This window comes from Aplidium turbinatum, chromosome 9, assembly GCF_918807975.1.
Source record: "Aplidium turbinatum chromosome 9, kaAplTurb1.1, whole genome shotgun sequence".
Classification (NCBI taxonomy): Eukaryota; Metazoa; Chordata; class Ascidiacea; order Aplousobranchia; family Polyclinidae; genus Aplidium; species Aplidium turbinatum.
The window spans coordinates 2,740,860-2,752,196 of NC_137480.1; the positions used below are offsets into that span (position 1 = coordinate 2,740,860).

Below are 11,337 nucleotides of genomic sequence, written 5' to 3' on the forward strand. Positions count from 1 at the left end.
TAGCACTTCTGGTTTACAATGTGCCAAAGCATCGGCACCACTATGTTTGAAACAGAGAAAAGGAAATGAAGTAGTTAGATGTCTAAGCAGTAGCGAAAGCGACTCTGATGGTGATATGAATTGGGAAGATGATAAGGAATACGAGCCTCTGAAACCAGCTGTTTGGGGGAAAGTGTACAAGAAAGTACATTCTTTTTCCATAAATGATAGAAGTTGTGTACTTGCTGATCGTAGGATAACGTCGGTACGCCAGCAGTCAGATCTTGAGGTAGGTTCTTGGAAATGATCAAGTAGCTGCAATGCTGCATCACCTTCGACAGTATATCGCCGACAAAAAACGAGAGAAAAACCTCTGATGGAAAGTGAGAACCTTCTCAACTCAGCTTCTGCCATGCAGTTATGTTATGATGGGCGCGTTGTCAATAAAATAGATCGATGCATTTTCTTGGGTCAACTTGTTGATGATAATGGCATGAAGCACGAAAGTGTGCTTGCTGTTAAATCTTTTCCCAAAAGTGTGTCGGTCACTGCAGAACTGATTTTTGCACCATCATCCAGGAGGCTTGCAGAGTTCACCTATCCCAAGTATATTCAGTCATGGCTGATACGAGTGCTCTCAACTCAGGAAAAAAGTCCGGAGTCAATACTCGACTGGTCAATTATTTTAATGATGAAGTTGGTCATGATATTCATACCCTTTAATGCATGTTCCACATAAACGAAATATATCTTTCCCATGTCATTTCTTTTGTGGACCGTGCCAAGAAGGGTCCTGGAGCAATGCAAGATGGGGCTTTGCCCAGATAAACAAGACTAGACAAGCATAGTACTGAAACCTTAACACCAACTATTATTACGCAATAACAGCTTCCAAGAGTGGAAAAATACAGAAAAACTTTTATCTTAATCACCTGATCTCTGTTCATCAGGAGAAAATAGACCGAAAATCAGATTTTTTGAAATAACTTTTTTTCTGAAGCAGGTAGACCTTAATATTCTCTACATTAGGTATAGGAAACCGACCCTTCTGCGCATTTTGATACTAATTTTGTCGATCTATGATGAGCGGTTTCGGAGATACGGCCAAATTTCGAGATTTTGAGGCCCAAAAATTTCAAACCTCATGGACCACCTCAATATGACGTCATAATTGAAAAAAATTTGGGGTGTAAACTTTTTTCCCCAAATACCACCAGATGGGACCCCAGGCATTTTGAATTTCAAAAATGGTGAAAAAATGAAACACCCTAATATTCATCTAGCCTACTCCAATCACGTAATAGGATATCGTCACGTCATCATAATCCATCGTCGGTTTGTTCCCCACTAGTGGGGGTGGCCGATTGTTTCCGCGCAGCAATTGTTTTAATCCCTTTTCTCCATTTCACCCTGTCCCTTGCATCTTCCTCCTTCAGTCCGACTTTTTTAAATTCATCCTTCACTTGTTGTTTCCACGTTCTTCTTGGACCACCGCGTTTCCTCTTCCCATCCACCTTTAGATCCAGTGCCTTTCTAATAAAACTTCCTTGTCAAACACTAAGTAAGCTTAATTATGTAGGCTAGCCTTAAATGTCCATCCGAACACACTAGCTTTTCTTTTCATTAAATGCCGTATCATTTACGTCTCGCCGATCAGTTTGATTTTTCGTAGCCTACTGGTGTACTGATGGCTTAGTTGACTTTACGGTACGCTAAATAACTTAGCTTGCATACGATTATTAAGATTTTAAAGCAGAGGCCCGGGAGTAGCCTACGCTACTCAGTGTGTTTGGTCATTTTTAATCAACGGTCCCAGATGCTGTGCAGCCAATGAGCCAATTACGGTAGCACGGTAGCCTTAAATCAGGGTTGACGAACCTTTTTGCGGTCGCGGGCCACTTTGTCAATTACACATGAGTTATCGGGCCACACAACTTAGCGCTTGTCAAAATTCTATGACGTCATAGATTGGAATCGACCAAAAATACAAGGTGAAGTTGGTGAATAGTGTTTAAACAACTTTGCCTTATAGCTTTCCTATTTTCTAACTTTAAACCTTGAAAGTTAGTGTTTAGGGCAAGAAAATAGCAAAGGAAAGGTGTACCAGTGAAGGCATAAAACAGCTTTGAGATGTCTTTAATGCATGAGCGATTGTCAAATCGTTTTGCGGGCCTTACAAAACTCTTTGACGGGCCGCATGCGGCCCGCAGGTTCGTCACCTCTGCCTTAAATGAAGGCATGGTTATTAAGTAGGCTACCAGCAACTAATTTTGAGTCAGCGATAGCCTTTAACCTAGCAGGCTTTTGTGATATCAGCAAAGTCATCTAGAGATTACAGTGATGAAATGATACACAGTTCTGGGAGAAATCCAGAGGCTTACTGGTAATTTAGGCTTACAAAGCCAACATAGTGTGGCCAAAGTCAACATTTAGCTTATAGGCTATGAGGCTTAATTATACAAAAACATAACATTAAATAAGCCAATAAGGCGGTTAAAGTCAACATCGAGAGTATATATTAAGTTTTATCATACAAACCTATTACTTTTTTTATAATATTTTAATAAACAAACAAAAACCTGGCTCAAATTTCATTCTTAAAAATTTTGTTTGGTTGTCCGCTCCAGCCTTCCAAAAGTCAACTTCGAGTGTTTTACCTTGTTAATTTTACAGCTATAAACACAAAAAGTCGTTTATCTCGAAAACTTGAAAATGGCGGATATTAAGTTATGACAAATCACGGGAGAGCTAGGCTAACACTCAAACAACTTTGCTTAACTGCTGCAAACATTTTAGCTCACAAAGTAAAACTTTTTTTCAAAAATCAAGCCTTTGTTTGAAGTGATTGCTCGGATTTCAAAAACCTAACTATTGTTTTCAGGATTACCAGTTCACTCTTAATATTCACGTTTTGCTAGCGTAGCCTATTACACACCGAACCCAACTCAACAATGTATTTGAACGACCCCCATCACCTTTAAAGTTTACACCTGGAACAATAAACATGAAAGCATATGATGATAATGGCACAACTGGCGTTATTGTCAACAGGAGCGATAACTTGACCGTTGCTCCTTTAAAGCCACGAGTTTGCCCTTGTGGACATCTGATAGAAGGCACCACAACGGGAACCCTGTTATTTCTCAATAAGCTACGAATCGATCGTGTGAAGAGTCTGGTCATTCCATGAACTCCATTTCGTCCATAGCTACCACGTGATCGTTTACAGGCACGCTGTGGCTGGGTGTCGAAAATGCGCATGGCCGGAACTGGAAGGAACGATGCTCGTCAATTGCGTTCCCGGTTTGATCGAAATTGCTTGACGTCACAGAGCTGATCGTTCCTCTGTGAAATGACGCATCAAAATCGCTATAGCGATACGAACTCTGGTCAGAGAATGGAATTATGGGATCGCTTTCTGAACGGTCAGTAGGTGGTTCATCTCGAAACAGCTAAAAGTACTAAATTCAGTTTACTAAGTTGAATTTAAAACTATTTTAGCTGCATATACCATGTAATAAAAACAGTGCTATATTTTTTCGTTTGACACTTCAAGGAAAGTCGGCCATGACTATTCAACCACGAATTAAATTCTTCATAGCAACTGTCCATACAAATCTTAAATATATCAGCTAAAGCTATGTGGGCTAATAAAGCTATAGCCTAAATATATGTTGTTTTTGTAACATTTTATTTTTTTATTTTCCCTTTATATCTTAAATTTTTCTGAAGGTGTTGCGACTAGAGATGTAAAAAAACGTTTTTTTTTGTTTTTGAAAAAAACGAGCTCGTTTTTTTTGTTTTTTATTCGTTTTTTTTTGTTTTTTTTACCTATTTTGACATTAAATGTCACAATATGCAGCAATTAGGGTAAACTCATTGCAATAGCGTCTCTTTCAACAAAGAAACAGTCTCATAACTCGTATAACTTACTTTAAATCAGACTATATGTCTGGTATAGGCCTATTTTTTCATTGCAATTTAGTAGATCCCAAGTCTCAACACACGAGCCATAAAGATTTCTCACTGTCTCAAATAGTAGTAGCAGTGTCCTATGGTTGGCACATCTCAAGTATTGTCTGTAATTTGGTCCAGCCAGTTGTTAAATGCAGTACCACACTCGTGTACAGTTTCGAAGCCACCTGGGATTTTGGTTAATGGGCATGTTAGGACCAGGTGGTCAGTGTCCTGTTTTTCTACTTAACAAAGGTACTTTTGACCAGCACTCCACACCTTTTCCAGTACAACGCCAAGAGGTTGTTCCAGTTGATGTGCATTTGGTGCAAACTTGATGAAAATCACACAAGCGGTTCTCGAGTTATAAGTGAAGTAACCTTAGCCACTAGGTGGCTTCATAGATAAGGAGCAATAGAAAAATGGCAATATCTCAAGAACCGCTCAACATATTTGGATAATTTTTACCTCTACCCAATGTTTTCTGGGGTGGGCTATCTGTTTATGAACATTAAAACAAGTTTTGGCGACTACTTTTTCAGATAAAAAGAAATTAACCTCTTGTCGTTACGCACCAATAAAACCATGATGCGTAACTTTAAAAAAAAAATTTTTTTTTATTCGGGTAGAGGAAAGATTGATGAAAAGTTTGGCAAAAGCAGTGTAGTGCTAAAGCCCCAACTTTTAGCCCAAATCACATTTAAATGTAGTGAAAGATGGAAACATTTTGATGCTTTTTATTTTCCCTGAAGAGGTTCAATACTCCTTTGTGATGTCATAGTCATGTTTGTTTTCCCTTAATCACACCATTGTGCTGTCATAGACATTTTTAAAAGAAGTATGGTTGCACTTATCCATCCAAATTGAACTACTGTAGTTTTCAGGACTTTGAGACTTTAGCACTTTTCTGTTTTTGCCAAACTTTTGCCAAACTTTTCATCAATCTTTCCTTTACCCAATAAAAAAAAAAATTAAAGTTACGCATCATGGTTTTATTGGTGCGTAACGACAAGAGGTCAATGCTCACTCTTTTTTACTCCAGCGTAGTTCCCAAATAAAATAAGTTTTCATCTTTGATGTTTGTTTTGTATCTTTATCCTGCATTGTGGTAGCCTAATATGGGTAAAACTTTGTTCTTGTCAAAAAAAGTATTATGAAGCATTTATTCACTATGTGAACACTGAGCAGTGCTGAAAAACTCCACTTTAAAGGGAAATTTTCTTCATTCATGGTTAGTAGTTACTAGCAATAGTTAACATGGGTGGTGGGCATTTGAAAGGAACATTAACCTAAACCTTTTCTGACAAATTCGCTTACTTTTGACAGCTAAAAATATCAGTGATAAGATCTCTTGCATTATGTCACAAATGATCTGCAGGAAGCATCAATGACAAAGTGTCTAAGACCTTAAAACACACGAAAAGAATACTTCTGTTTCAACATTTATAAAGCATATACAACTTATACGAGGTCCGGCTAAAAAGAAACGAGACTGACACCACAGACTGCGTAATACAAAAGTCTCACTCGAATCAATGCTTTCACAGAGTTTCATAACATCTGTTGAGTGTTCAACAGATGTGTTGTCACAATGACATTGTTGCGTTTGTTTTTAGGGAGAGTGAAGTGAAGGTGGTAAGGTATCTGTTAACAATTTCCATTACACTTTTTTATTGAATAAAGTGATTTTGTTTTCAATTTTGCAAAATGACAACTGAACAAAGAATCAACATCAAATTTTGTGTTAAACTTGGAAAAACAGCAACAGAGACTTTGAAGATGCTGCGTGAGGCTTATGGTGATTCTTGCATGTCGAGAGCAAGAGTGTTTGAATGGCACAAGCGATTTGTGGAGGGAAGGGAGGATGTGGATGATGATCTCAAATCAGGAAAACCTTCCACTTCTAAGACAGATGCAAACATCGAAAAGGTTCGTCAGTTGGTTCGCAGTGACCCCCGGCTCACTATTCGAATTATGGCTGGCGAACTTGGACTTGACAAAGAAACAGTCCGAAGCATTTTGGTAGAAAAGTTGGGCATGCGAAAAGTGTGTGCCAAAATGGTTCCACGGCTCTTGACACAAGAGTAGAAAGCTCGTCGTCTGAACGTGTGTCAAGACATTCTTGAACAAATTGATGCAGATGAAACAATATTAGAAAGGGTCATCACAGGAGACGAATCGTGGATTTTTCAATACGATCCTGAGACAAAAAGACAGAGCCGGCAATGGAAAACTGTGAATTCACCAATCAGCACACATCAAATCAATAGAAAAAAGGGAATTTGAAGAATGCTTCAGGACATGGTCAAGAAGAATGACAAAGTGCATGGAAGCCAATGGCGAATATTTTGAAGGTGACCGTTAGAGGTCACATTATAGTTGTACTTCGTATTCAAAGTGAACTTCACTTGCTATGGGTTTTAATAAACTTTAAAATTCACCAGTCTCGTTTCTTTTTAGCCGGACCTCGTACATCGTTGTTAAGCTATCAGTTAAAAAACATGTTTAAACAAGCTATTGGCAATAGCTTGCATTAGTAAATTACCACAAACAAGGTAATGTGTGTTCTGAATACTGCCATATTGTTTTTGCCAAAATTTCGTTAACCCATTGAGTGTGTACAAGAATAACCAGTAAGCCTACCGGTATACTAGCATCGTAGGCTACCTTCCATAAAGGGCACTTCCATAAAAGGAAAAAGAAATTAACTCATCTACATTATGTCATGTATCAAATTGCATTAATTCAATGTTTGTCAGGTCTACTGCCACAAACATGCCTGAGAATGAAGAAAGTGAAACAACGTAGGCTATAGGGCTATGCAAAAAACATATGCTGCTGCCAAGCACACACACTTTGGAATTTCAGCACACCAATAAAACCAATTTTACTGGTTTAATGTTTTTCAAGAGCACTATAATGAAACTAAGCTGCAAATTGCAAAAAATTTGCAACTTTTCCAGAAAAATATGAAAAAAACAAAAAAAAACAAAAAACGCGTGTTTTTTTGGGCCCAAGTTTTTTTTGAAAAAAAACACGTTTTTTTAAAAAAAAAACGGTTCGTTTTTTTTGCATTTACAACTCTAGTTGCGACCGTGCCAAATTTCTTTCAACTCAATAACTTACTTCGGTTTCAAGCACGTTTTAACGTTCGCGTTTTGTCGCTTCTACCCTTTTCTCGACCTTTGCTATGCTGACGTGTATTGTTTTGATATGATGGTCAGAAATAAAAACAACTGAACTGTAGCCGTTCAAACACATGTCAGTGGATATGAAGAGATGCGGCATTTTGAAACGAAATCTTTTGAACACAATTAAAAATTTGCTTTCAAGCGAAACACTTTCAAAACATTTTGTTTTTCCTTGACGAGACTATAGCCATGAACACAAACTAGACATAGCCTGGCTAGCATATGTCTGATGATCAGCACAATTGCTTGAAAAATGTTAGGCTACTGTTGGTTTGGTTTTGAATCTTTATCCTCGGACTGACAAAGCCTTGATAGGTTATTTCTGGTAGTTACAGGCTTTTGACGCAGGGCCAAAAAAATTACTAGACTAGCCTACACTGAAATGACCCATTCTCATTTTTTACTGAACATGAAGGTTCTACCATCAAAATGACTTCTTTCAGGAGCAAACGCCCCTGGGCCAAGTGGAAAACATCAAATCGGCTCTCAACCGGTATTGACCTTACTGAATCTGCGATGGTAAAGTGAAGCTAGGCCTACTTACAATAGGCTACAGGCCCAGTTACTTGTAAGTTGTATTTGTGGCACCCAGCCTTAAACAGTGGACCATCTGGTGTGCCCCAGCTTAGGCATCCCCCAGTGTAGCAAGTGTAGGGTTGCCACATGTCAAGGAATATAGTGTTCAAATCTGTGTCAGGGAGAAATGTAAAAACTAAGGAGCTTCAGACACGCACTTGGCATTTGGTGTAACAAAATGCAACGATTGTTGCTGTTTTTGTATTGTTTCTTATGTTTCCTCCTGTCACAAAAAGTGATGGTCATGGTCATAACAGGCCTTTAAATTTATTTATTTTTCCAGCGACCAAGCATGGCCTACTTCTCGAACCAAAATTCTTGCGTTTTGCAGCCAAAATAAAAAATCCGTTAATTAATATCATATTTTTGCATGCACTCAGGTAGGAACAGCGTAAACAAGAACCTGAAACATATTTGCAGTTGTATTTAAATACGGTAGGCTGCACTGCTTCCCAAGTAAATGAATTGCCAGTGTGAGCTTTTACAGATCGACGTTCAGACTTTTTGCAAAACTTTTATCAGCAATGTTTTCCGAGACTTGGCCTTGTTTGTGAATGCGAGTGAAGGGAACAAAGTTCAACGTGCAACCGCGAGGGGAGAAAAAAAGTTTCAAATACAAATGGAGTGGAGAAAATATTGTTGACTTGTGGAAGCCGGTGATTAGGCTAAACATGGGATGAAAGTTTCAGAGTCCATTTAACGACTTCTCGGCGGCCACTGCGGCGGGAGCTTGAAGGCCTGCGATAATATGCTTTGGAAGCAGGGATAGGCTACCAGTTTGGAAGTAGGCCTATCCTAAATATATAGCCTACGCTAATAAACGTGTTTGCCATGGAAAAATTTGTTAACGCGACTGAGACAAATTTGTCAGGGACTGTGCATCATGAAAAATGGCAACCCTAAGCAAGTGGGAGCTTTAAGTAAACAACTCCGTCGCAAAAGAATGTGCCAATGTGTGGTGTATCAACAAAATTTAGAAGACTGGACGGTTATGACCTAACCCACCTCAATGTTTGGGCTGTTGTTGGTGAAGTATTGAAGCAAATGTTCAAAAGAAAGATCCTCATCGGATGATAATTTTTTGGTGGACATCCCTTCCTCCTGAACCTCCTCGCAGCAATCCGGATGTTCAAAAGTTTCCTTTATGGGTCGTTTTCCTTTCAATGAATCACGATCTTCCCAAGAACTGGTAAAAGATTTTCATGCATTGGTTTAGTTCCAATTCCTGTGCAGACATCAAAAATACTTCATGTTGCTATACCACTACAACGGACCAATGTCATATTTGATAGCCAGAAATCATTTCTATGGAAACATTCATTGCTGACCAGGCTACATACAGTACAGTAGCTTGACAACGTTCTTAATGAAAAGACAGCTATTACGTCACCATACATCTGCTGGTCTAAAAAGCGCCTATTTGCAGGCTTATACAAAATATATGCGTCAAATCAGACTTTGATTACTTTTTTCAGAATTGGATGAAATTAGAAATAAGCTACAACCATTTTTTTTCAAAGTTAGAATTCCAACATTTGCTCATACTTGCATGACTATTAGTAGCTCGAAACGGCTAGAAATAATAATTCTTATAACATAAGCAAAAAATTGCAAGCCAAGATTAAAAGATTTTGTTCTTGATCGTTTTTGATAAAGATTGACAGCAAACCAGCGAACCAAACGATTGGAAGTCAGCAGCTGTCGTCAACGAGTTTAGGTTCGGGAGCCATTTGATGGATAGGCTACCGTAAGACACATTTGTCTAACCTGTGGTGCTGCGGACATTTCCAATCTGTTAGTTCTGATGGAGTTGAAAGCTGACGAAGTGGCAGAGGACACGTGTCACTTGGCGGGGTTTTCGACACTTGATCCACTGCTTTGCACACTGTACGTCCTTGATCTTTGAGACCTTTGAGTTTTAAGCCTTCTAAAGACCTAGAAAAGCAAGAAGCAACATAGGCTACATTTATTTTTTTATAGAAATTTGCGTAAATTGATAAGCTAATTACATTTGATTCTACTCTTGAAGCCGAAAGAATATGGAGGTTAAGTGAAAAGGTGACGATTTATTTATTGCTGTAGGCCAGGGGTCACCAAACTACGGCCCGCGGGCCAGAACCGGCCCGCGAACTGATTTCATCCGGCCCGCCACGTGCTGCGGAAATAACAGCTGCACTACAACTGTTAAGAAAAAAAGTTAACGAACTGTTTGTAAAGGACTGACGTTGCTGTTTATCATTAGGCCACCGCAAATGGGGACAGCCTAGGCCAAATTTGGAAAGATGTAATGTTTTTTCAAGAGCACGATGCCCTGTAGTGTATCACAGCAGGGGATTACTTTTCCAGCAATCTTTCGATTTTTATCACAACTTTGCTATTCCACCGCTGACTTTGTTATTTATTGTGCTCAATTCAAGACAATGGATATTCTAAATACAGTACAGCAGCTGTATATCTTTTCGCAATTTGCATCCGGCCCGCAGCTGTTAATCTCGCAGCAATCCGGCCCTCAGAGAAAAAAGTTTGGTGACCCCTGCTGTAGGCTAAATACGTTTTGGCTATAGCCCGCTATGACAATGAAACAAGGCTGAACATAATTGCAATAACGTTTCCTTGAATGCATTGATACAAATTAACACAGCTATAGAGGCCTAAACAAAACAGAAAAATTCCATAGTCAACTAGTGCACTCTAAACATGGCAATATGAATACATCGATGAAACAGTGAAAGAAAATATGAAAAAGCGCATAGATTGGATAAGCATAAAGTATTTTCTTCATCAGATAGCCTAGCAAAAAATTTATATTTGGTAAGTTACCTCTGTTGAAAGATGTAAACGATGGTTTGCATCAAACATGAGTATCATGAGTTCCATTCAAGATATGCTTACGTCATGGTACAAGTCTCTGCTGTGTTAACAGACTTTCTCCCCGATAAACTACAAACTGTTGTCGTGAACGTACCTAAAGAAGTGGTCATCCACCATGGTTTGTGGACTTTCTGTAAAATACGTGAGGACGATACAGCCAGGCCGGATGTATTCTATCTCCGGAAACGGGAGTTCCTTCATTCGAAAAGGGGGTACTTGGAAGCGGATAGCTTCTTCGTTCAAAGCATGATGAGGATACAAGAATCTAAATTTCAGGTGATATGATGATGATACAGCTAAGAATAGATAGTTTGGTGTCGTGATGTGACATCAAACGAACAAACCATTGAAAGTGACATCTCTTTCAAAAGTTACTAAAACAAAATTTCAACAAAAAAACAACTGCCATATGAAGACAGAATATTTACGTAATTTTCTTTGTAGAGCTTTCACGACAAACCGTTTCAATTTACACCATTCTTTCGATAAACTGCGGGTTAGACAAGTTTTTTGTTTGACAAACTGTTTGTAACCACTATATCAAACAGTTATAGCCTAGCTCCAATACCACTAGCACCCCTATGCGGTACCCATCCTATTGATAGTAATGCTAGAAACGTCGATTTTCAACTGTATGAAGAAACATACTTCCAACAATAAACGCGGCCTACTTTTCATCGACGGCAAAAGCGACTTCTTCCGATGGATCTTGTGATGACATCATGACTTCATCATGGCACTCCAAGTTAATGACGCGTGTTGACAT

General features: G+C 38.8%; 1 protein-coding gene across 1 annotated transcript; it reads right to left on the bottom strand.

The window, feature by feature from the left end:
• Positions 1–3,158: 3,158 nt before the first annotated feature.
• Positions 3,159–11,337, bottom strand: LOC145777382 (uncharacterized). The gene is made up of 5 exons (XM_082588751.1): positions 11,243–11,337; positions 10,666–10,836; positions 9,468–9,635; positions 8,706–8,886; positions 3,159–3,431 (listed from the first exon to the last, which is right to left on the bottom strand). The coding sequence occupies exons 1-5, from the start codon at positions 11,335–11,337 to the stop codon at positions 3,159–3,161; spliced, it is 888 nt and encodes a 295-aa protein (XP_082444877.1).

Bases quoted from the DNA above. Each gene is read 5' to 3' on its own strand.
- LOC145777382 (XM_082588751.1), bottom strand. From the start codon at position 11,337: ATGTCAACACGCGTCATTAACTTGGAGTGCCATGATGAAGTCATGATG. The intron at 9,636-10,665 runs GTACGTTCACGA...TTGCTTTTCTAG, and splicing joins GTGGATGACCACTTCTTTAG to GTCTTTAGAAGGCTTAAAAC. The intron at 8,887-9,467 runs GTTAGACAAATG...ATCTTTTACCAG, and splicing joins AAATGTCCGCAGCACCACAG to TTCTTGGGAAGATCGTGATT.